Genomic DNA, 27,655 nt, shown 5'->3' with positions numbered 1-27,655 from the left:
ATTCTTGCATGAGAGGCAACATTCATAATTCTTAATCCATATTTACATCCTATTCCAAATCACTACTTAAAAATAAAAGAAGGTCACTTACCCTTTTATCTGCATTGTCCAGTTGAAATCTGACAAAATCTAATGTCGTCTTCTCGTCCAGTTTCAGCATGGTCTTCAAGATTTCTCTTAGCTGTTCTTCGTCTTCAATTTCGAACCAGTGTTTCAGAATCTCCAGTTGCTCTGCCTCGGATCCTGCCTTCTGCAGTTCCTTAAGGATACCTTTAGGCGTTCCTCGTTCTTGCATTTCAAGATATTCTTGCAGCATTTTCATCTGCAGCTCTTCCTCTTCTTCCTTCTTCCTTTTCTCCTCTTCGGCTTTCCTCTTTCTTTCCTCTTCTTTCCTTAGTTTTTCCTCTTCTGCCCGTCTTCTTCTCTCCTCTTCTTCCTCTCGCTTTATCCTTTCTTCCTCTTCTTTTCTTCGTCTTTCTTCTTCCTCTTTTCGTTTCTTTTCTTCCTCTTCACGTTTTCTCTTTTCCTCTTCTAATCTTTTACGTTCTTCTTCTTGCCTTTTTCGTTCTTCCTCCTGCCTTTTGCGCTCTTCTTCCTTCCTTCTCCTATCTTCTTCTTCTCGTCTCTTTCGTTCCTCTTCCTCCCGTTTTTTCCGTTCTTGTTCTGCAAGCTTTTTTATTTCCTCTTCTATTTGTTTGCGCTTTTCCTCCTCTTTTCTCATCCTCTCCTCCTCTTCTCTTTTACGTTTCTCCTCTTCTTGTCTTCTTCTTTCCTCCTCTTGCCTTCTTTTCTCCTCTTCTTGCCTTCTTTTTTCTTCTTCTTGTCTTCTTCTCTCCTCCTCTTGTTTCCTTCTTTCCTCTTCTATTCTCATTCTTTCCTCTTCTCTTCGCTTTCTTTCCTCTTCTTCTCGTCTCTTTCTTTCCTCCATATCTTTCTTCTTCCTTTCCGCTTCCAGCCTTGCCCGCTTTTCCTCCACCTGCTTTACAAGTTTATCTCGGTCCTTAATGTATTTCTTCAAGAGAGCGTCCCTTTCTTTGTCGCTTTTGGCACTTCGTAATTTCTTGATGATTTCATCCAGAAGTTCGTCGTCGTCCACTCCTAAGGCTTGCTTCAGAACCTCTTTGAAGCCAATTGTATCAGCGTCGTCGAACTTAGCAATGACTGTCTTTGCTTGCGAATCGAAATATTCTTTGCTTAGGAGGTAATTTGTCAGGATTTCTTTCCACTTTGCAGGATCATGATTCTTCATCAGTTTCTTCACCAGTTCCACCAGCTCATCATCATCATCCACTTTAAGGAACTTTCGAAGAATCTCCCTCATTCCAATTGGCTCAGCATCCTTCAAATTGTCAATGATTGCCTTCTCGTCCAACCCTGGACCGAGGTGTCTTCTAAGAAGCGGCTTCCACTTGGAGTGGGGCGTAGATCTGAATTCCTTACCTATTCTTCGATATGTTGATTCTTCAACCTGCATGTATCTCGTCAACACTTCTATAGTTCCATATTCCTCAGCCTTTTCCAACATTTTTAAGACCATGCCTAAGATGTTAGGTACACTGTACTTCACCCAGTAACTCCTCAGAATCTCAATCTTTTGCAATTCTGTGTCCGCAGAATTTATTTGCTTCAGTATCTCCATTAGCAAATCTTCGTCTTCGATTCCCAGGAAGTCCCTGAGGATTTTCAACATCCCTATCGAGTCCAGCCTTTTCATCTGATTGATCACTACCATAACCCGCACTTGTTCTTCCGATAAATTTAGTTCTTTGTGCATTGCCTTGAGCCAGTTCTTAGCATTACTGATTCTCCTCCTGAGCATCGCCTCATCTACGTCTGAAAATATAAGCAGGTATTAGAAATTCTATTATTGATTTTGGAATGATTGGATTTCATCATTGTTGCAAACCTTTGGGTTCTGACCGTACATGTATGGAAATTTCAAGTACATGTACGGTCCAAACCTTTGTTCACGCGTTAATCGAAGGTCCTGGGGGGATTTAGCAATGACATTCATCAATATTGAACTTTGATGAAAACATTGTAATGTTGATATTGAGGAAGAGAATAAGGAAAATAAGCATCAATTTCAAAAATTGTTAACAATGAGGTTCTTCGAGTATAAATAACTTTTAAAAACTGAATGGAAGCATCCTTCCTAATACCAAAAACATAATTGTAGGCAGACAACAGCCAGAAAAAATATAAAAGCAAACAAGACTCTACAACTGAGTTATTTGTTTATAAATAACAATTGCGATGTTGAAGGTGTAATTCAGCAAGCGCAGTTGTATATTTAGGGGTTTGGAACTGACTAACTGTACCTGCAATACACCGTTATACACACACACACACACCCACACACACACACACACACACACACACACACCATTACACACAATACATACATACATGTATGTATGAAAAACTCAATATGCTGACCAAAGTAGAAATTCATTATATTTTAAAACATAAACCTTCATCAACCTTCTAGCAAGGTTTTCTTCAGACTCTGTACCAAGTACAAATGAAACAAGGTACAAAACAGGAAGATATATATACACATAAATCACTCCCCTCTAGACACAAGATTATTAGAAAGTTGTTTCTGGAACATTCCAGCAGGTGGCCTTCCCTTGTCATCTGTACTTTCACCTGACAGGCGAGTTAGCTAAATATTTCCTTTCATCTGGAAAGTGTTTGGACTCTTTATCTCACTCTCTTTGTCCTTTCTTTCTTCATTCCCCTTCCTTCTTTTCTCCTCTTTCGCTCTTATCCTTTCCACTCTTTCTAATACCTCCTTCCATTCTTTGTTTATCTTGAGGCCCCCATTCCAGTTCAGTGTGTCCTCTTCTCCTTTCTTCTCTATTTGCATGGCCTCCTTCCATTTTCTCACTAGTACTTTCTTCTCCCTTCCTATCTGCTTAGCCTCATCCCACTCTATTTCATGTCCTGTTTCTCTCGTATGTTTAAATATCGCATTTCTCTCTCCCTTAAGTCGTACATTATCCCTATATTGTTTCAACTTGTCTTTCAGCCTCTTTTTCGTTTCTCCTATGTACACACTCTGACATTCCTTACACTTCACTTCGTAGATAATCCCTTCCTCTTTCTCTTCCTCTTCTCGTTTTCCTTTTTTTGTTTGCATTTTTCGCTATTTTTAAGATGCTTCGCCCTCCCATCCTGTAAGTTTTAATGCCCGCTTTCCTAAGCACTTTGCATATCTTTTCTGTGGTCTTCCCCATACTCATTATTCCAAACCACCTCTCTTTTTCTTTCTCTTCCTCTTCTCCCCTGCCACTTTTCTTCCTTCTTCTGTTTATGTCCAGTCTATCCTCCTTCTCGTAGCCATTCTTTCCCAGCTGTTTTAATAGGCTATTTATTTTGCCTTCTTTTTCGCATTCTTTCGTGCATATTTTCTTGATTCTTTTCTCCATATTCTTTATAAAATTTATTTTTGTCATCTCATTTACATCACTTCTTTTGTGGCAGAATACCCCTGCTGCACACTTCTTCTGATGGCAAGCGGTTTCAATTTCATTTCCTATCTTCCTGTCCATCAATATATCTAGGTAGCTTATCTTGTTTTCTCCTATTTCGAGTTCCAACAATATCCATCTTTCTTCATCTTGTATTTCTTTGGCAAATATGTGGAGCTGCCTCTTCGTTCCTTTCCATATGCCAAAATAATCATCCACATATCTGCAAAACAGAATTATTTTGTCACCTCCTTTTCTCAACCAATTCAGCCAATAATGGGCTTAGGCTAGAGAATATATTCAGTCCTTCAGTCATTAACATTATTTTGTCCCCATTTTACTGTAACCGTTATTCCAAATGGTTTCCAGCGCCTTCACTACCCTTTCACTATCCCATTCTCCTATAATTTCTTGTCCCATACTCTTTTTAACAATGTCCAAAACGTGCCCCCTCTTTATGCTTGGGAACATACTTTTCACGTCTAAGCTAAACATTGTCGTCTTCATCTCGTTCTTATGAGGTCCACCACTTGTTCACTGTTCCCCACAGCTTTCTTGCTGTCTTATTAACACTTCAATAACTTTCTTTAATTTATTTTCCAAGGGTTCCAAAATATTGTTTCTGCAGTCCATTTCTGGTCTCAACTTTATCTCCTCTTTCTGTATCTTTGGAAAGCATTTCAATGTTGGCAGTCTTCCTGTCTCCTTTATTCACTTCTTGAATCCTCTCCTCCTACAGTCTTGTATGTCCCTTTCTCTTATAGTTTGTTCTTCTTCTGTTCCTCAAATTTTCGTTCTCTTTTAGGTTTTCATACTTCCTCTCGTACCATTCTCTTTCCATCACCAGAATGGCTCCTCCTTTATCTGCCTGCTCTACCACTACATCGCTTCTTGTCTTGATTTTCTTCATGCCTTCCCTTTCTTTTTGACTCAAATTATCTACTTTTCGCAGCTTTTCCATTTTTTTTCAGTATGGCTGCTGTACTCCTTCTAATCTTGTCTCTTTCTGGTTATTCTTTTATTTGGAGCACTGCTTCTTCAATGTCATGTCATGTCATGTCACGATAGAAACAGGACATGACATAGAGTGGGATGAGGTTAAGCAGATAGGAAGGGAGAAGAGAGAACTAGTGAGAAAATGGAAGGAGGCCAAGAAATAGAGAAGAAAGGAGAAGAAGACGCACTGAACTGGAATGGGGGACTCAAGATAAACAAAGAATGGAAGATGGTGTTAGAAAGAGTGGAAAGGATAAGAGCGAAAGAGGAGAAAAGAAGGAAGGGGAATAAAGAAAGAAAGGACAGAGAGAGTGAGATAAAGAGTCCAAACACTTTCCAGATGAAGGGAAATGTTTAGCTAAATCGCTTGTCAGGTGAAAGTACAGTTGAAAAGGGAAGGCCACCTGCTGGAATGTTCCAGAAACAACTTTCTAATAATCTTGTGTCTGGAGGGGAGTGATTTTTGTGTACATATATATTCCTGTTTTGTACCTTGTTTCATTTGTACTTGGTACAGAGTCTGAAGAAGACCTTGCTAGAAGGTTGAGACGTTATGTTTAGTTTATGTTTTAAAATATAATAAATTTCTACCTTGGTCAGCATATTGAGTTTTTCATACGATGGAAATAAGGCTTAATGGTGTTATAAATGTATGTATATATATATTGTATAATGTATGTTGTATGTATGTCTGTGTGTGTGTGTGTGTAATGTCAGAGGTATTGCTACACACACACACAAACACACACACACGAGGGAATCCTAGATGAGTACTTCAATATATCTACGTTACGACTCTCTACACCGATAACCCTTATTATAACTGTCTCAAAATAGCTCTGACATGTGTAAATTCCTAGCTTTCCCCCCTACTTTTTATTGTTGTTCTACTTAGTGAATGGTTTTAAATATTCATCACATGTACATTCGCGTGCCTCCCCGATGGCGTAGTGGTAGCGTCGTCGCCTTGTAATCAAGGGGTCCTGTGTTCGATACCCGGTGGAGGCACATAGTGGTTCGGATCCCACTTTAAACTGTAGGTCCAGTCCCGATTAGCCTTACTGTGCATAAAGTGGACTTAAACAACAAATCAATCAGTCAATATGTACATTCTTGGAAAGAAAGTCTCCCAAAAGACTACTGGTATTGGGGGAAGTTTATTTTTCCATGATTGTACACTGCAGAATTATCTAAAACCAATTTTATAAACAAATACTAGTTATAGTAACTAAATTATTACAAATCTGAAATTTATAATAACGTATTTGTTATGGTAGGTAAGATGCTGCAAGGTGTTCAGTGTGTCTGGAAGATAATATCCATAAATAACAATTTATACATACAAAGCTACTTGTCACAAACCCATGATATTTGTTCATGCACTTAAATACGCAAATTGAAATGTAACTCAGATCATGTTCAATAAACTCTCAGCATGTTGATATGGCATACTATCAACCATGTTATTAAGTACACAATAAAGCATGCTACAGGCTCTTCATAAATTATGTAACACTTTCAAACTACTCAATACTTCGACATGACACATGTTTTCATGTGGAACAACTTGGCGTAGTGGTACAGTCATCGCCTTGTAATCAAGGTGTCCCGGGTTTGATACCCGGTGGCAGCATATTCAACAGTGATTGGGATCCCACTTGAAACAGTAGGTCCAGTCCCGATTCGCCTTTCTGTTCACAATGTGGACTCAAAACAAAAGCTAGAAGGTAGAAATTTAATTGAAAAATGCAGGCCAGGGTCACTGGCATTCCGTGCCAATGCTGTACCAACTGAGATATTGATCCAGCCCTGGTTTCGCTCTTTTACCTGTGTTGAGTTGTCTGTCAGGGATATCGCAACAGGACCTGTTGCCTTTGAGAAAACGCTGATGACTTGAACCGTTGCCTTGTATCTTTCAACGTGGAGTTGAACATTACCTTTTGAGGAAGAAAGCACGCACCGTCGAAGTCATCAAAATGATATTTGACACCATAAATATTGCAATGGTTCTTATGCTACTATTCAGATTTGAGGCTGGTTAACAGGAAGATTAAGTCTAACAAGTGTTTCCACCTACATACACTATTTTGATTCGTTTTTATCTCTATAGTAGATCAGATGGCACTACATGGAAAACAGATGCCACGATATAAACTCTCAGCTGTGGGGAATTTTTCAGCATCAAAATCGATCATTAGAGTCATGCAGAACATAGCCAAATTGAAAGTATTGCTTTTTTTTGTGAACACCCTGTAGAATTAATTCGGCTTACCTTCTGCCATGTCATCATTCCCGGTTACAAAACAGAAGAGAAGGATGAAGAGCAATACCTGAAATAAGGGAAATTAGTGAGGAAACTCAAAATACAGGATACTGCACACAGGGTGAAATATATCATTAAACACAAAATGGTAGCGGTGAATAATCATTGCAGACGCTATATCGTTAATAACAATTTCAGTGGTCGACTTTTGATTTCGTTACTCAAGTGCCAGGTTCAAATCCCGGCCTGAGCATGGGTGCTCATTATGAGTGTCCCTTCATCAATTTCATCTTATGACTCATCTTCATCTTCGCGATTAGTCAAAGTAAATATATAAAATATGAATACAAATAGTTAATTTTTAGATGCAAATTGTCTACAACCGATGTTTAACAATGTGTGGCAGAACCGAGGGCTCACCCAAGAGAGGGGTTGTTGTAGCTGCAGCCCCACCTCCCAATTCAACCAGCGGAAGAAGCTGAAAAAATAATTAAGGGACGTCACATGCAATGGTATGTATCAGTCATGCTACAACATGCTTGTAGAGTAATATATTCAAAATAAATTCTACGTGTAGATGAAGCTAAGCTATGATATTTCAGTTTTTGAGGGAAATAATTAATAAAGACGTTTCATTAATGTATGAAAGCAGCTAAGAAATATGGTGATGGCTTCTTTTTTTGCCTTTTTCATTCGCACACACACATAAATATACATTACCGGTATATATTATCAACTTTCCAATGAGACATATGAAGCACTCCTTTGAAACAAAATCCTGGGTCAGAATAAGGGAGTATTGCCTTCCAAAGGAGGGTAGTTTCAAATGAATTTTTGCTGAGTCATCAAAGATTCATCTGGTGTGGTTTTACCACTTCCCCACAAGTTGCAGTTGAAATCCAGTTAACGTAGCACGTGTTCTCAACAAATATTACCTTACTGGGAACGCTAAAAATACACAAAATGTTAACAGCATCTGTTTCGAATATCTTTGTCCCAATTAACTTTAGTTCATGTTTCTAAATATGACAATCATTTTGACGAGAAACTTTCCTTTTCTGAGCACATCTCTACAGTCACAAGAGGTTCGATGCGTATGCTGGGTCTTCTCTATCGTTTCACGGAAATAAACAACTTGACTGCCCTCAGCACCTTTTACAAATCTTTTGTGGCCACAATCCTACCTTTGTCCGGCCGATGTATGTATATCGTCCTCCGTCCAGCGCTGGTCCGTGTGCAGGGTCACAGGGTGACGGTGGGGTCCTCGGGTCGAGTCCCGACAGCATGGGAAAGGAAGCCCGGGCAACGACACTACGACTGCGGTCAGTGCGCGGGGTTATACGGCCGTACGGTATCACAGTCCACCGACAGTTCCTAGCCAACTCGGAAACGTACTTCTTTATATCACCAAAGTGATATCACCCGGATCTACTTCAGTATAACTTCGCGGTAGTACATCAAGTGTCCAGAAACTAAATTCTCTATCTCACCGCAGTTCTAAGTCAACTGTCCCGCTCTCTCTCAATCATTGTCCTCCTACCGTTACCTTCGATTCCGGGGTTGCCACATATTTTGACGTCATCCCCTCCTTTGGAATGACCACCGAATCTGAATGGGGACCAATAGACACACTTGGATCCGTGGTACTGCTGAAAGCGGCCCTGGGGCTGTTGCTCGCCGGGGCCCCAAAGATTTTCTTACTGTCCGGTGCTGCCGTCTAGGGACTCCTCCACGCAAACACGCACACACCGATGAACAAAATCTTCATCTCCACTATTTCATTTCCATGTTTTGTGCAGTTATATTAATTAAATATCACCCCCAAATGCACTGTTTTATTGAACATAAATGTTCCCCCTTTATCAATAAAATAACACACACATCTTAATACAATATCAAAGTCCCCCCTTTAATAACAAATACATGGTTCTCATTAACAAGCCGAAATACCGCTAAATACAATATTAATACTCTTATACATTGAACTTATGCCGATTGTGATTGAAGGAACGTTTTCAATACGGAATATGGAGTATAATTTGGATATGCAGATGGTGGATTTCTAAGGGGCTTTGCGATCGCTGCTGTGGGCAAGCGAAACGTGGTTGGCAACACTGGCATGGCACCTTTCGGCAAAAAAACAGACCCCTCCTTGGATGCAAGTGCGGAAAGCAATGAATCAAGGCTTCCCTATACATTTCTGGACAGGAGAAGGCAAAACGATGCCCACCGGCGCTTAGGGTCAAGGAGAGATCAGGCGTCGGTCCTACGTTGTGACATGTCGTCAGTAACGAAGGACTTAGCCTCCTTTTTTTAATACAAAAAACAGAATTTGGTTGAAGACCGGGAGAGGCTAGCGCATGATTGGGGTGGGATAACGGTGCATGCCGATATTTAGAACGAATTCCCCCCGTACCCGTGAAATTGGGAAAAGTGGATTTCGCAATAAAAAGCATTCCTGTAGCCGAACAAGGGTGCCGAAGAACGCGTTCCTCAACCGGCAGATGGAGCGAGCAAAGAGGCAGGCCAATGTAAAACATATCTATACACACACACGTAAAATTTATATTTATACATAGCAGAAAAAACTGTGCATTACAGTAGAACGAATATAAAGTTGAAATTTCGTATAACATATTGATATTTGAGAATGACAGGTATATAAAAATTGTAAAGAAAAAAAAAGGACACTTCTGGAATTTCAATGCAGAGCTAATTAAAATTATATTATACTCTATAGCAGGCATGTCCAACTCCAATCAAGCAGTGATCTACTTTTTATTGTCACAACAGGCAGTGAGCTACTATTAATCGTTAATCTTTGCAAAAATTTGTACCTACTCAGCCATTATACATTATAGAAGTTGAATTCAAATAACGTATATTCGTATAATTACAATATATAACTGCGATCGACCAACAAACGCCCCGCGATCGACGCGTTGGACATGCCTGCTCTATAGCATACTTAAACCCGAAGGTTTATGGCTGCAGCAACACAAGCCTTCCATCTGTCCTTATCCTGGACAAGATCAATCCAATCTTTCCCATCCTTACCGATTTATTTTAGGTCCATCTCAACGTTATCCCTCCATCCTCGTCTTAGCCATCCTACTGGTCCCTTACAATCAGGTTTCCCAAGAATCCTGTAAACTATTCTTTCCTCTGCCAGTCGTATCACATGGCCTGCCCATCTAACTAAGTCTTCTTGATTATATTATTCTAATATTAATTAAAAAGTCGAAATAATTTATTGTGTTGCTGGTGGAAGTAACGCTAAGATGATGTTTAGATTTGTTTCTTTGGAGATTATTTTAACCATAGCCAGGCTGGAATATATATATATATATATATATATACCATATATATATACGTAGTGGAGGCCCGGAGCTGCAGCCCTCAAGTTCACCCTCAATTCTGATTTAATCTTGATCATACCCTGCATAATTTTGAGCCTCCTAAGCCTACTAGCTGCTTTTAAACATGGAAGTATTAATTTGATCACAGTTTTTGTTTCAACAATGACAAAATGGCTTTTTATGGGTTGATCATATGTGAACATTTCCAGCATAGATAATATTTACAAGTAAAATATACATGTTATGAACGCCAGGTTACACTTAAATATTTAATCATTCATATATCCCCGAGTATATGTACTTATTGAATTTGATTGGGTGGGCAACCGGGTGGGCACAGGAATTTTTGGGTGGGCGCTTGCCCACCCGTGCCCACCCCTGTCGCCGTCCTTGGTCTAATGGCAGTATATGTACTTGTTATTGTTGTGGAAGCCGGCATTGTTTGTAAATGTACAACAAAGGCAACCGATTGTCGCCGATTACAGAGAGGCAATAATACAGCTTGAGGAGGAGTGTTGTGGTCCAATTTTCGCGGTTTAACACGTTCGCATGTTATATTAGTTCTCAAAGCAGCAGCGGCGTATACTCTGGGTCATCTAGGTAATCGCAGATGACCCGGCTGTATTTCTTACTTTTTTTTAAAAAAAAATATATACATTTCTTCGCAATATTTTTCCAAACCAATTTCGATGCATACATTTCTTTGCTTCCAGCGCGCCGCGAATGCTTCCAACCGTTTGCCGCTGAATGTCCGGGAACCTTTCTCCAGCCGGTGGAATGACGTTAGGGAATCTCACCCTGACGTCATTCCACCCGCTTCCTTTACAACCCTTGGCGAGGAGGGAAGAGAAAGAAAAGAGGGGGGAGGAAACTCTGCTTCTCAGGCGCGGCGATTCCGTGGCCAGGGTAAGCTCCTTCTGGTGAGAGTCCACCGGTCTCAACCCCTAGAGTTTGCCTTTCCCTCCGCTGGCGACCATTGACCTCCTACAACCCTCCTCCACAATTCTCTCCCGAAGGCGAAGGCTATGTCGTCGCTAAACATAGAAACTGAGTTTTTTTTTTTGTTTTTTTTTATGGCAGGGACATTTTTTAGGAACGGGAATTTTGGGTTCACAAATTGCCTTCTGTAAGGGAAATAGGGAAAACATACCCGGTAAAGTTCGAAGAACAGGAAAATATGAATAACATAGGCAAACCAATTCTACGCTAAATTTCACTATACATTTACTTCTGTCTTGCTGATGTCTGTTACATAGAAATTTATCAAAAGGAAAAAGCTTAAATATTGAAGATGAAGCAAACTAAATTAAAATTCAAAACTTAAGCAATTAATGCACCTATAAGCTGACTCCCCCCCATTCTTGTATTTGCAAAAAATAGTGATTGTTTCTTCTCTCTAATCTTCAAAAGCAGCGAGAGTACTTCCTTCACGGAACTGAATATTTATTAAAGGAAAAGATATAAATAAATTATATATATTTTAGTTAATTTAAGTTTCTATTCCACTTTTTTAGATTAATAGTGATGAAGATGAACGACTAAAACATATAAGGAACAAACACATCAGGCACATAGCCAGGTGGAGGATTGTTTAATGAAGTGATCGACACATTACATGGCCAACTTTATGATAGATTTGGCGATTTTCATACATTGCACTTTGTTTCCCTCTTGGATTAATTTCAGTTCCCAGTGTTTAAGAGTAACTTTCCAGAAAGAGCTTTCATGTCTGTATTGGAAAAATATGGTGCACACTTTGATTCTGTGAGGCTGAAAAATGAACTCACCGTTCTCTATGCATCTCAAGATCTCAATTTTACTGGGAAGCCAATTTACGAGATAGTTTCTAATATGGTAAAGAACAAACTAACTGTTGCCTTGCCAGAAGTATATAAGTTGGCAACACTCATTCTCACTATACCATCCACTACAGCTTCTGTTGAACGTTCTTTTTCGGCACTCAAAAGAATAAAATCACTCTGCAGATCAACCCAAGGACAGGACAGGTTAAGTGGACTTGCTCTGCTATCAATTGAAAAGGAGTTGCTACGTAATCTTCGGAACAACCCCACCTTTCCATTTCATGAAGTCGTTATTGGGAAGTTCACCTCTCAAATAAGAAAACTGGAGTTCAACTACAAGTAATCGGGTCCTGGGGTAAGTTGAATTTTGCACTTAAATTAATAATGAGGGTTTCTATTTCACTAGTGCATGTCTTTCATTTTATATTTCACAGTTTTTTTTATTTTGCTTTATAATACTGTCTTGTTTTATTATTTGAAATTCTACACGTATATTAAACTGCAATAATGAGAATTAATTGATTGTGGTCGCCACAATAAGACAAACATTCCCACAAAATATTCCTAAATCCCATATGGATCCTGATATAAAATGAACGGAAACTTTTGGAGTTTGATGATCAAGGGTCGGAGATTACCCCCTCGTTAGAACCAGCATACGCCACTGCAAAGCAGTGGTAGTGTCGGTCGTGTATTATCTGTCATTGCAGTTCCGTACAGTGTAGACGGGTTTTGGGAGTGAACAGTTAGAACGCCACCAGTGCATTAATGCAATGGAAAATAATAAATTATTTTGTTTGAAATCACTCAAATAAGGAATCACTATGAAGAAGTCTTCTTTGCAGCATTTTTGGTAATTTCATGTATGTGTTAGTCCATATTTTGCAGATTTTTAGTCCATATGTATGTAGCTACATACAAAACCACTTGTTAGTGCATATTAATCCTAGTCCTGCTATAATGAATGACGTTTAAAACTCAACGTTAGATAGACCTGAATTCTCTAATTTTCTTGTTGTACGTAACAGCTGTGCATCGGCGCACTGCAGCGATTTTTTTTCTATCTGCTCCATTAGCAACACTGCTTCTTGAGTTGTGTCGCGCATCGCACGGCAGAAATATATGTGTTGGGCTCTAATAATAAAGATTTTCATTATCGACTAATCACATCTGCGTGTACAAATCTCATTACCATGGATAAATTCCTAAATACTAATAAACACGAATGCACATCATTTCTGCTATTTTTTGTCGAGCAACAAACAAAGAAATCGTGCAACCAACAATAAAAACAACAACCTAACTCACAGGCTATTTTCACATGACTGATTGGTGGTTTTCAAGGCATCGAGCAGAGAAGCAAGTTGCAATTAGAACACGATCTACTCGCCAAAACCAGTCAGGCAGCCAGCTTAGTAGCCATTATTTCTAACTTGGTAGCCAGCGTCAAATAGATCATTCCAGTAGGAAACCCAGTTCCCTGTGAATCGGCCTTTACTCACATGTCACTAACGTATTATTCTAGTAACCTGTTAACTCTAAAGACAGGAAAGTAACGAAACAACTTACCACCAAAGCCATTACAGCAAAGGCCAAGATGATGACTGCGGTGACAAGGTTCGCAACGACTCTTTTCGCTACTCCAAAACACCCTCTTTTGTAGCTTTCATGACTTCCTTCGGGGAAGCAGGTTTCAGGCATACCTGTATTTATTATGGATTTTAGCCTGTCCATCAAGGTGTTGAATAATTCGTCCAAATGTTCGAAATACTTACGGAGAAACCAGCTTATAGTTGATACCTCAAACACACCAAAGAGCTTGTAGTCCCTGGGACCATCCAGTCCACAACATTTGTTCTGGAAGATTTAAAAATGGTGAAGTGTAGCAACGAATGATAATGTCCCGACTCAGGGGTCCCAATTCAGGAACTATGACGATAGTTCGCAATTCAGGAACTGTTATTTTCAAGTCGAACGTTCCTAATTCAGGAACCGCCAACTATTTCAAAGGCCAACTCATCCTTCCTCAAGGCAATTAGTACGACTTCCTGAGTTGGGAAGAAATTTCACCGAAATATCGAACTGGTAAAGAGCAGTTCCTGGGATGGAGCTGTTTTCATTGGAATTTCAATAGTTCATGAGTTGGGAAATCCTGAATTGGGAATAAAATCATAAAATAAAGTTTAGCTATACAAGACACAAGCCAGAACAACTATACTAAAGTTTAGTTGGCATGCTAGTTGCATGAGGTGCATTCAAAAAGTTCCCAGAATGGGAGAATGATAGTTGAAAAGTACTACTTTAATGTGCGGTACGGCAAACTGCACTACGAATTGCTCGGACAGAATAAAACAATTAATGCTGATGTGTTCTGTGGCCAAGAAGAAAGAAGTAACAAAACTTTGACAAACAAAAAAGTACCCTAATATGGGAATGGGAGGCTACTTAATATTGTATAGGCAAATAACATTGTGGTAGAGAATGTTAAATAATAAATTATTGAAGAAAGAAATAACTATTTATTGTGCAATATAAGAAATGCCCCAAAGTTCAATAAGTGGCAGTAAGTGTAAAGAATAGATCTTACGTCGCCATATCGTCAGTTTTTGTGTGAAGGGACTGGGTGCGGTTGTAGTGTTTCTTTTGCAAGAAATGTTGGATTTCCTGGAAATTTTTGCGGTCTCATTTTAACCTGCATTTCTGACTGATGAAGGTTTTAGGATACGTCTCCGAGGAGCCAATTTTTCTGGAAATGCTTCTTCAAATGAAACACGCATTTTCTTAGCGCAGACTGTGGAATATCTTAAATGTAGGATATGTTTTATCTTTTTACACCGGACATAACATTAAACCATAGAACATGGACTAGAAAAGGGAAGACGTCTGGGAAACCATACGACTACAACATATCAGACGAACTGTGCACGTCTTTACTTCAGACCCCTCCACTCTAACCCTGGAACCAGAGCCGGCCCTAGGGAGGGCCAACTGGGGCACTCACTTTCAGGGTGGCCCGTACCAGATAACAATAGTTGTTTGTGTGTGGTATATTACAAGCTTATAGGATGCTGGTGTTTCCAAATAAGGAACGAATTTGATTTTCCTGACTTCGTGGATTGTTTTGACATAATTGAAAAGTATCCAAAATTATTAGAATCATATTCTAAAAGTAATACATGATAATCGTGTTCAAAAATTTCAATCAAAAACAGTTAATATACAACATTCGTTTATAGAATGAAATCATCAAGTAAAAATATAATTTTATATGCAACAATGGAAATTCACTACATGCAATAAAACCAAAAGAGCATTGTGATACAGAATGTTATTGGATATGATTAAAAATTGACAGTTTTATATGTCTTGAACATATCAAGTTTTGTATAATTTTTATTTGTATAACGAACGTGGCACCAGTGACACATCGGAAATGAAAATTAATAGGGGAAGAGGGACAAATATGAAATAGGAGTACAAATATGGAATACCATTATATCTCGCCTGGTAAGTGCTGCACTCTAGCAAGAACTACGTGAAATGTTGGGCAGTGTCCCTCACCACCACAGGAAGCAGTTAGCACGGGGTGCTCGTTCGGCGGCGCAGATCGTATGCGCAGTTGTCTTTGGATGCATTAAGTCTTTGTCGAAAAGCTCGGCACGGAAAAGGCTGGTTCCTTATGCTAATATTTTGATATTTGACAACGAATATCTTCTAAAATATAGTAGCAGGGGAAAAGTTACAACTTTTACTGTTAAGAGTCATCCTTTCTAATCAATTTATCACAAAGTTGATTCAAATGTGTAAAATGGTTTTCAAGAAATCGTGTTACGAAGGAACCCCTGTTTTGTTCTCTCCAGGCTTCCAATGTAAGGGAGTTTTAACTTAAGCGCGTTGGATTTCTTTTTGCTCTATGTTTTGAAATAAGATTATTTTGTTCTTGTCAACTGAAATCATGCCTAAATGCTATGGAAAGCTGTGAAAACTAACGGAAGAAATGTAAAATATCACAGCTTGATTGATAAAAAAAAATGCGGGATTGCCCATTTTTGTGAAAAAAGGCATTGTCGAGATCTAAAAGCAGAACTTTTTAATATTGTATGTAAATGTAAGGGTGTAATAAACGTGACTGCTTCCCGTAAAATATCACTGCACTCTCCACGTTTCTCTTCTGTCTTTTCTTTGGCGCCGTCAATAGCTTCAACACGTTGTTTTTATATATATATTTGTTTTAATTAGTATCCTGCTCGTTCCGCCACCTGAACGCAGCAGCTAGGGCTCAAAGGGCAGTGCAGTTACACCGGAAATGGCAGGCTTCAGAAGTTAACTCATCCAAATTAAATTAAACAGGTATGTGCTCTCTAAATTTAAATCATAGTTCACAAATAATTTGATTAAAAGTTTTAAAAGTATCTGTTTTATTTAATAGCGTATTAATTGGTGCATTCTTCTCCAGCATAGCTATAGGCAGTGACCACACTACAGGGGGGGGGGGGGGGCAGGAACGCCTCTGAATCTCCCATATAAATGCTTGGGGCCGTCTGCCTCAGCCGAGCTCACTGCTTCTCCGGTGACGTCACGCGTTCGTGCAAGATCGGCAATCTTCGGATGGCTTTACCTAATCTCTAAGCACCTTGACAGTTATAGCTCTTTTCAGTTGTTACGGCGTGCGCTCTAGAAGCTGGCAGCGGAAGTGGAGAGCGGGGAAACGACCTATCCAGCGCAACGAGACAGGCCGGTTAGAGAGAGAGACTGCAACGTTGCCAGAGTAGGTAAGTTGAAATCGAAAGAACCATGAAATACCGACGTCCCATTGCTCGCGTATGGCCTGAGAATGCATATTATCCCCATCTTGTGGTCAGTAGAATACCGATAAGTGTATGATATCAAGTGTATACGTTGTAGGAATTCTTTCCAACTGTACCGAATGGTAGCTAGCATTGTCCATTACAATCACTGCGTCTTTGATGTTCCTTTCGTCAAGCGCATCTAAAAACTGCAAAAACCACTGAAAACTAATTTACATTCCTGTAGAAAACCAGTGTGACCGGAACCTACGTGACAAACAATAATGCGCCTACCTTTACCCACGGGCACTTTTAAACCCCCTGTACCCTCTTTATTTTGCCAGATTTTCGTTGGAGCGTAATTCTGATGTATGTACGTTTCATGTAAATAAAATACCTATATAGGACAAAGGTTCCTTATTTTTTAGATGATTCATTTTTCGCAAAAACGTTACACTGGCTGTAACTATATCGGTTCTCTCCATCATAAATCGTCTATCGTCGTTGCTCTTTTTGTACTTGAACCCCATAGACTTCAGTATCCTCCACAACGACGAAACTCCCCACTGAAAGCTTATTAATGTATGCAAATCAACGAAAACTTGTTCAGTGTTTGATATTCACCCTTTACATAATACCCGAGGATAATTCTTCTTATTATATATTTATCGCAACCGTCGATTGCCTTTGTGATACTGTTCCTTTTGATTCGTTTGCGCGGTGATTCACATTACGTGGAACCCGAAGCCTCAAGACTATCTTTGCCTTTGCCTTCCCTAACGATACGCTGCACAGTTCGCTTACTCACTCCACAATCTTCCGACACTTTCTGTTGCACTTTGTGCACACTTAGCAAGGGACCACTGTTTTCTGCTTCCTTTTGAAAATATTCATGGACCCTACTGATTATTTTCCTGCCTTGGCTACGAACTAACTCCTTCCTGCTCGCCATCGTACGATACTTACTGCGTTGATAAACACAAAGCTCCCAATGGAACAACGAGAGTACAAATAAATGTCACATCACATGCCACATACACGTTTATCGAAGAAACAGTGCGGTTAGGCAATACACGACGCGACAACAATTACTCCCACGCATGTTATTCCTACATTCCGCTCATAACAAACAGGAATCAACACTGGGGCAAAACACCATCAGAAACGCGGTGAATTGGCAACACAGCAACGTGCAGAATGAAGTTAGCGCGGCAGCTTCCTCCCGTGACTGCGTAACTCTCGGCTCCACCGCTAGGTGGTCTGTTCTCGGGTTGGTCAGCGGCATGTTCCCCGCTCCTCACTTCCCCTGCCAGCTTCTAGAACGCACGCCGTAAGAACTGAAAAGAGCTATAGTTTGCATCTTGAGGTTGAACAGGGCACGTTAGAACGATTGTTGTGGTTCCCGCCCAAAGTGAAAAGTTTGGAGGTAAGTACCTTTTTACCTTGGGCTTCTAATTAGTACACAGAATGAAAATACATGGTATACAGTTTTGCAGCATATCAATCAGGCTTTATTCTGGCATTTTGCGTATAATGTTGAGGTGAGTTTGAATACACTTTTGGCCCTCGATCTCGAAGGTAACAGTGGCTCAAATATGGAATAGTAGTATTACATATTTATACCCCATTTATGTATAAAAATTATTAACGTGGAAGCAATGAGTTTGTTGTTCCTAAAAGTTTCTCAAACGAATCACATGGCTCTAAGTGAATCGGATTTGCATCGTACATTGTCAATTGTATTAGAAATTCCAGTACCTCAAACGGTACATAGGATTTCATGGCAAAAATAGTGTCTTCTCTATCCGCTGGAAGAAAAGCGGATTGGTATGTTTGTTTCTTGTGAGTGTGTTTATTGTTAGCCAAAAGAATGATTTACAGTCCTTCGCGCAGCGCACTACAACTGGCTTCATTGCCAATCCTACTGTACGCAACACCGTTGACTGCACATGCCTATCGTTTATTGTTAACCAGATCGATGATTTTCCATGTAACTCAAAATAGTTTTGACATTAACCAAATCCCAAAAGATGTCACCACGTAGAAAGCAATGGGATGATACTGCAATGCAGAAAGCTATTCAAGAGGTGCGAGAGAAGAGGATGGGCTTCCTCCAAGCATCGACAACATTCGGAGTTCCACGGTCTACATTATTTAGGCTGGTTAAATCCGAATTACCAGCACATGAAGCGACAAAAGCGAAACTCGGTCGGAAGACAGTTTTGCCACCGCATCTTGAAGAGCAATTGCTTCAATATGCAATGAAAATGGAAATGGAAAGTAAGTTTTTTGGCTTAACGCGAAGAAACTTACAATATATGGCATTTCAGTTAGCTGCAAGGAATGGCGTTCCCAATCCTTTCCTGGGAAACAGAGAAGGAAGAGGATGGCTGCGTCTTTTTATGACGAGGCACAGACACAGGTTTTCTTTCCGGAAGCCTACACCTACATCTTTCCATCGAGCCAACGGCTTCAGTCGAGAGAACGTTATAAGGTTATTTTCTCTTCTTTCAGAAGAGATGGAGAAGAAGAATTATCCACCAGACAGAATCTTCAATGTTGATGAGACTGGCCTGAGTGTTGTGCAGAGTAAGGTAGCACATGTCGTTGCTTTGAAAAGGGAAACGACAAATAGGAGCGATCAGTTCTGCAGAGCGGGGATCACTTGTTACAATTGTAACATGCATGAGTGCAAGTGGGATCTTTGTACCTCCAATGATAATTTTCTCTCGAAAAAACATGAACAGCCAGCTAATGAGGAGAGCTCCACCAGGATCCATTGCTGCGTGCCTTCCCTCAGGGTGGATACATAGTAACTGCTTACCATGTGGTTCAATCATTTCATAGAGAAGGTACAACCATCAGGCGAGTCGTCAGTTCTCCTCATTTTAGATGGACATTACACCCATTCGAGAAATTTGGATGTCATAAATTTTGCTCGTGACAACAACGTGGGCATGTTATGTCTACCTCCGCACTCCAAGATGCATCCCTTGGACAGGACATTCATGAGTCCCTTGAAAGCGTACTACAGCGAGGAAGTGCGTATTTGGATGAGGCTGAATGCTCGGCCACTGACAAACATGGCCATCACCGAACTCTTTGGTAAGGCATACCTCAAATGACAGACCGGTGAGATTGCTGTGAATGGGTTTCGTGTGACAGGACTGTACCCAGTGAATCCTAATGTTTTTACAGATGCAGATTTCCTTGCATGTAGTCAAGGAGACCACAACAAGAACACAACTAATTCCACCACACATGACGCCACCCTAGAGACAGTAGCTGGCAATGGACTTGCATCTGGATCCAAACCCGAAGATGGAGCAGGACCTTCTGCTAGAAGTGAAGTGGCCGCCCCATGGGACATCTCACCTGTTCCTGCAAGTAAGAAGAGGCAAGGAAGTAGGGGAAGGAAAGCAGGGACCTCTCATATCCTGACTTCATCACCATATAAGACTTCCATTGAAATGTCCACCGCTGTTAAGAAGAAAAAGCCTGTTAAAAACAATGGAAAAAGGGGAAATCACCATTACCAAAAGACTGCGAGTCATTAGACTCGGACAGCGACGGCGTATTCAGCGTGCGAGATGACTCTTCTGATCTCAGTATGTCAGATGCCAGAACACCAAGTAGTGATGGTGCTGAATGTCTCTTCTGTTCTGGACAATTTTCTGATGATAAGCGTGGAGAAGAATGGGTTAAATGCGAAATGTGTGATATGTGGGTTAATACTGAATGTGCATGATATGATCATGGACTTTACATTTGCGATTTTTGTAAGTAGGTAAATAGTGCCCTCATAATCATAGTGATACAGACATGTACAGGTCAGAAACTTTCTCATATTTGTGACTTTACAGTGTTCATTTATTTCATGTTTTCACTACAATTGTGTTTATAGTGTTTATATGTTCATTTTCTGCACAATGTTGCCAGTATTCCATATTTGTACCCCATTTTCTTTTGGAGCAATCATGTCAACTTTTAGGAAAATGTTATTTGCAAATACTTACTATAATGTTACGTAGTCTAAACCTTATATTCTATTAAAGAACTAATTAAGGAAGAAGAGGCTAGTTTCTCACATACATTCTTCAAAAAATGTGCCATTGAATGGTCAAAAACAAAATGGTATTCCATATTTGTCCCCCTTCCTCTATTAATTTAAAAACTTTTATTAACCTCCCATAATTATTTGATTTAACCTTCTTATTGATCTATATAATAATATGGGCGCAGTGGTAGTGTCATCGTTTTGTAATCAAGGGATCCCGGATTTGATACCCGGTGAAGGCACATAGTAGTTCGGATCCCACTTTAAACTCTAGGTCAAGACCCGATTAGGCTTACTGTGCATAAAGTAGTCTTAAAACACCAAATCAACCAACTAGATGATAATACAAAATATATAAATTAATTATTTATTACTTGTAATAATGTTTAATTTTTTTACCTTTTCTTTTTTATCTCTTTAATAATGTTTAATTTGTGATCCTACAGCACGCCCGTAGTTCGAGCTAAGGGGGAAAAATCTCTGTTTCAGACCACAGATAAATTTTGGTTATAGGCCCCGTGTATATAGTATCCCTTAGGCTCCAAACCCAAATAGGGCCGGCTCTGTCTGCAATGAAACTGGCGGATATATTCTAATGATCTTAGAAACGTATTCATACCTTCCTTTCCATTGCACCCCAGGCCACTTGATTGGTCTCTATGTCAGTGAATCTTGCCTTCATTTCGCGGTACATCGTCTCTTCGTGTGTTGTAATACTTAGTTTGTAGTTAATAGCCATTCCTCCAATCACAAGTTCGAGTATGAAAATGAACGCCAAGCATCCAATGCCCTAAATAAAGAAAAAATTCTTAACGCTTCATTTTGATTTCCGAAGTTAAATATATACAGGTTGATCCAATATTATTAATTGGATAATTACAAAGCATCATCATGCTAGGGTCGTTCTGATGCTACAAGTTGCCAACAGTTTGCGGACTGGCATGCATGGAATGTCTGCAACCCTGAGCAGCATGTCTTTTCCAGAAGGTTTGATTCTTGTTATTTAGCGTCGCTTTTCTTCCACTTTTGGCTAATCACGACGATGAGGATGAGAGGTGATCTGACGAAATTGATGAAGGGACACTCAAGTATTCACTGTATTCAAGTTCAAGGCGGAATTTTCGTCATCTGTTACAGGAGGTTGATAAGTCAGAATCTACATATGTACAGAGGAAGAAAGTTGAGACTAGTTGTTCAAAGTTTACGTCATATAAGTCTATTGAACGTCACTCCTTACATGCATAATGAGTGTACTCTTGAGACCGACCTTCATGTGCATGTTATGTCAGGAAAGTTCAGGCATTCGATTAGCTATCTGCACTATAATCAAGACAGTAATATTATTGGAACGCGAAGATAATATGCATAAGAATACTTTAAATTTGTCTCCCAAGTCCACAACATTGTTATACAGATTGTACACAAATAACAACCGTAAAATATATTGCTCACATCAAGTCATCTTTTCTTTACATGCGAACACGTAAGTGCACAACGTTTCAACTCAGGTCGTTTGTGTGGAAGATCGAAGATAAGAGCTTGAAATTTTCTGTGTTGACCTTTCATCTTGAGGACAATGTGACAGCTTAGCGGACTCTTTTGAAGACACAGCGTTACCACTACTCCAGTGGCGAGTATCTCCTCAAGTCTACTGTGCGACAGGCAAGAGTCATAGTGTATGATTACAACTATTCTTACACAGCAATCCCAGAAAAATGCCAACCTTGATGGTCAAAATTATACAGGGTGTTTCTAAAGGTCGTTTACAACGCTTGGGAGGTGATTCCTCACAGAAAACAAGCAAAAAGTCTAAGTTCCATTTTTACGACTGAGGCTTCGTTTCCGAGATAGGAGCCTCGCAAAAGGTGACAAAGTGAACGTCACACCAGGCTGGGACGAATACTATAACAGATAGAGAGGCGGTTCCAAGGGAATCATAAAGGAATCGTATGTGCTCAGTCCGGAAGTCACTATGAAAAGTTCACTGCACGCATGCGCAATGGAGTCCTCAAAGGAATTGGGGATTTCCAGCAAGAACAATGCATGGAAAAGGTATGTAACGCAGCAAGAAGGACCGTGACAATGAGAAATGCGTTCAAGACAACACATCCCGACCTCAAACATCAAAACATGAGCACCGAACACAAAATCCGAAAAGTTGAGCACGGTTGCATACCCCAGTTACACGCGAGGAATGAACGAATCATGTCATGTGGCATACGAGAGACACATTACTCCACCAGGAGGAGGGAAAGAAAAACACATTATCAGATGATTGCGACAACGTGTATTTTTACACGCGACAACTACGTAATATCCCCCCCCCCCACACACAACAAACAACAAATGCTACAATGTCTTATGCACAGACAGTGCGTGTCACTGTACACCAACTGAAGATGTCACTTTCACCACACAAAGGGGTTGGGGAGCAATACCAAAAGTGTTCGCACGCGATCATTGTGACGTAAAAGAGACCAGTTTTGGAAGCGCTGCACAGGCAAGTCTGGCTCTCGTAGTCTACGTTTGACCTTCATGACTGCTCTTCCCGCGAGAGGAGCTCGAAGGGTTGGTTCTCTCCGGCAGTCGTTCCAGTCGTGTTGCAGGTGCTGGGATATGATCAGCAGTTCGCTCTAGGTTGTCATACGCATTGAAGAGTACTAGTATGTTGTATTGAAAGAAGTTGACGTGGTGGAGTGGGCAAGTCAAGTATCGCAACAATTGGTCTGTGGTGTTCGTACGGTGATACGGCCAATTTGTGCAGTGTGCCAGTGTTAAACAAAAACAATAACATTCCAGTTCCAGCTACCTATTACACAGATGGCTGCGTATACGACCCAGCAGCTAGCAGACATGCATCTCATGTATGGGGAGGAACGTGGTAATGGCCGTGAGGCAAGGCGTCTTTATGGAGAACGCTTTCCACATAGACGTTTACCGTCTCACACCTTCTTTCAGGTAGTGGACAGTCGACTGCGTGAAACAGGGTCAGTGTTACCACCGCGGCAAGAAGTTGGAAGACCCCGAAGTGTACGCACACATCAGTTTGCAGAAGATGTGTTAACAGCGGTCGCAGAACATCCTGGCACCAGTACGCGAGTGCTCGCTCGGGCACGAAACACGTCTCATGTGAATGTTTGGCGAGTGTTGTGAGAGGAAGGAATGCACCCTTTTAAACTGCAGAAAGTACAAGAACTGTTACCTCGTGACTTTCGCCCTCGTATGGAGTTTTGCCAATGGTTGTTGCATCAGCTGGACACAAACCCTCACTTCGGGGCAAACGTATTGTGGACAGACGAAGCCATTTTCACCAGGATGGATGTCTTCAATAGTATAAACAGTCATGTATGGGACTTTGACAACCCACATGCACTTTTTGTGGCCCATCACCAGCACAGGTTTTCAGTGAATGTGTGGTGCGGGATAGTACATGATCATTTAATTAGACCATACATTCTCCCTGTTCGCCTGAATGGTCGCACGTATCATGCATTTCTTAGTGAGATTCTGCCTGAACTGTGGGAGACCGTACCCTTGGCACTGCGGCAAGAAATGTGGTACCAACACGATGGTGCACCAGCTCATTTCGATTGTAATGTACGACATTTCCTGCATGACGTGTTTCGCAATAGGTTCATTGGTAGGGATGAGCCTGTGCCTTGGCCACCGAGGTCGCCAGATCTCAACCCTCTCGATTTTTTCTTCTGGGGAGAAATGAAAACCCTCGTATACGACACACCTGTCACATCAGCTGAGGACCTCGTTGCTCGCATCAACGTTGCCGCCGCGACGGTAGCAGATACACCTGGCTTGTTTGCTCGTACTCGACAATCCTTGATTCGTCGCTGTCATCTCTGCGTAGAAGTAAACGGCAGACATTTTGAAAACCGTCTGTGATTATTGCCCTCGGCAAATACCAGTGAGAACACCCACCCCCTTTGTGTGGTGAAAGTGACATCTTCAGTTGGTGTACAGTGACACGCACTGTCTGTGCATAAGACATTGTAGCATTTGTTGTTTGTTGTGTGTGTGTGTGGGGGGGGATATTACGTAGTTGTCGCGTGTAAAAATACACGTTGTCGCAATCATCTGATAATGTGTTTTTCTTTCCCTCCTCCTGGTGGAGTAATGTGTCTCTCGTATGCCACATGACATGATTCGTTCATTCCTCGCGTGTAACTGGGGTATGCAACCGTGCTCAACTTTTCGGATTTTGTGTTCGGTGCTCATGTTTTGATGTTTGAGGTCGGGATGTGTTGTCTTGAACGCATTTCTCATTGTCACGGTCCTTCTTGCTGCGTTACATACCTTTTCCATGCATTGTTCTTGCTGGAAATCCCCAATTCCTTTGAGGACTCCATTGCGCATGCGTGCAGTGAACTTTTCATAGTGACTTCCGGACTGAGCACATACGATTCCTTTATGATTCCCTTGGAACCGCCTCTCTATCTGTTATAGTATTCGTCCCAGCCTGGTGTGACGTTCACTTTGTCACCTTTTGCGAGGCTCCTATCTCGGAAACGAAGCCTCAGTCGTAAAAATGGAACTTAGACTTTTTGCTTGTTTTCGTGTGAGGAATCACCTCCCAAGCGTTGTAAACGACCTTTAGAAACACCCTGTATATCAGTGAACAGCAATGTGCTGTACATTTTTTATAAAGGAGAACATCTTAAAGATTGCTAATGTAAAATACATGTGTTTCTAAACTCTAAAATTTATCTTTAAAAATAAATGCCTCATCAAGTAATCATTCCACTAATTTCGATTCAGAAAATCCAGATTCATAGGTTGCCAATTGTGTGAGTTTGTTACCTTCCAATTTATTTTTATATATTGCTGGCAGACTACATTTGAAGAAATTTGCTATGCAAGGAGAAAGATTACTACTTGAAAATTTCTTGGGTTATATTTTTTCATTTCAGGTTTCATGAATCACACACAAAGAAATAAAATATCAATGAAACTGCTTCTGAAGGGCCGTCTGTTACGTGTGGAATTGTTCTATATTAATTTGCAATTAAATTAAAATATTTTTGTTGCTTGTTTCCCAAATTTAAGAAAAAATCTGTTTTTGTACTCACAATCTGTAGCATTACTAAGTTTGTAGAGTAGAGTGCAGAGCCAATAATACACCCGGTTACTAATAGCAGCAGGCCAGTTATTACCAGAAATTTAAAGACGTAGGAGATGCCAATACTAAGGGTCTGCAGTTCATTTCCATGCTCAGTCTGGCAGTAAGCAGCTAACGCAAAATAAACAAATCCGAATAACTGAAAGGAAGAAAAGTAATTAGGTAATTACAGTCTACAATTGGCTGATAGTCAATTATAATGTTTTTTATTTTACTTGAATTGATCCAAAACTGAGTTTCTATTTTGCGATAAGACTATCACTGGCAGGGGCGGCGCCGGGGGGTGTGCAAAGGGCTGCTTGCACACCTCCTCAATTTTCTTCCGCACCCCCTTTTCAAAAGGTACTTTCAAACCAAAACATTATTAATTCTTGCATTCTCATATTACGTTCAGACTTACTAAAACCATGTCATATTGAGCGCAGAATGTTTAGTGTTGAAGTGAGACCGCTGATATTGTTTACAACAGACAAACCATTGATTGAATCTAATCTGAAAAAAAAATCACTTTCGTCTACTGGGGGCAGTGTCTACAATTGTCAGTGGCTGTTGTCTTTCTTTCGCTATTACCGTTGTTAAAAAAATATTCTTAACACATGTTATTGGCCTGCCTAAACAAGCTTTGTTCGTTCTCAATTACAAAGCGTGTGGTTGTTGTGGACAAAGCAAACAAAAATGAAGCAAGTTTCAAACTTTTGTAAAAGTTGAATGAATCAGTCTTCAGCTTGATTGGCATATTTTCATAGAAGAAAGTTGATTGGTATGGTTGCTAAAGCATGCATGCATGTTTCATGTTTTCTTTATTTTCAACATCGCACACCCTCAGCACCCCTTGATGATTAATCCTGGCGCCGCCGGTGATCACTGGATACAGGTTGTGCACAAATTGAACTGACCCTGTCAAAATTTGAAAGAATGACTACAATTCTGCATATTGTCTTACTTTGACACGAGCTAGAACACATATGATCGAATTGCAACTTGCTTGATAGGTCTCTTGAATTTCAGCAACTTGTGTACACTCTGTCCAGGGTATCTCAGGAGCGAGAGAACGGAAACAAATTGTCTGCGCAAGGAATGACTCGAGAGGGCTCGACCAATGAGCGCGTGAGTACGTGGAGGTGAAAATGCGGCTGCAGCTACTACATTTTGCTTTAGCGCGCACGACTTTGCTTCGCCCACTCGCTTTCTCCCCTTCTCTGCCGTCATGCGCGGCAGATCCCGAGACAGGGCGTAGGAAACCCTTATTTTTAAATGAGCCACCGTATTCGAATGAACGCTCAACTCATATCACATTTCTTTGCATAGTAGGCTGAAATGGTTCTATTCTGATTCCAAAAAGATAATGTATCAACTCCTTTCTATTTTCTACTCCCAATGGTTGACCGTCAATTCAACACATTCTTCGAAAACAGTTGACTAATCCAAAAAGTGTTTGGAAGAAAACTAGTTTGAAATTCATATTAACAAAGAGCCTGAAAATGAAGATTTGATAACTTGAATGCATAATCTACATATATATGTATATATACATACATACACACACACACGCAGAATCATAACTAACCTGATATTTGCAATATTTTCCCGCAGCGATATAACATAACGAGAAGCAAATAAACAGTGAAATATACTGTATACGTATAAACAATTGCGTGTCGATGAAGTGACCAGTAATAAAATTATGATAAGCTATCGTCCTTTTTAGTACAATGGGAAATTGAACATATTTATGCCATACACACATGATACAAATGCAAGTCTTGATAAATTGTTTCAATACT

General features: G+C 40.3%; 1 protein-coding gene across 1 annotated transcript in view; it reads right to left on the bottom strand.

Moving 5' to 3' along the window:
* LOC145988255 (uncharacterized) overlaps nucleotides 1-27,655 on the bottom strand; it is a 42,703-nt gene that overhangs the window by 14,669 nt on the left and 379 nt on the right. The window contains exons 2-6 of the mRNA XM_083123120.1: nucleotides 25,822-26,010; nucleotides 21,360-21,530; nucleotides 13,466-13,753; nucleotides 6,745-6,802; nucleotides 92-1,833 (exon numbers count right to left, since the gene is read on the bottom strand). Of these exons, the coding sequence (XP_082979246.1) occupies nucleotides 92-1,833; nucleotides 6,745-6,802; nucleotides 13,466-13,753; nucleotides 21,360-21,530; nucleotides 25,822-26,010 (2,448 nt within the window). The remainder of the gene's footprint in view (nucleotides 1-91; nucleotides 1,834-6,744; nucleotides 6,803-13,465; nucleotides 13,754-21,359; nucleotides 21,531-25,821; nucleotides 26,011-27,655) is intronic.

The sequence above is a fragment of the Lepisma saccharinum genome, chromosome 5 (assembly GCF_977018435.1).
Source record: "Lepisma saccharinum chromosome 5, izLepSacc3.1, whole genome shotgun sequence".
NCBI classification, from domain to species: Eukaryota; Metazoa; Arthropoda; class Insecta; order Zygentoma; family Lepismatidae; genus Lepisma; species Lepisma saccharinum.
This window is presented reverse-complemented; position numbering and strand designations above follow the sequence as displayed.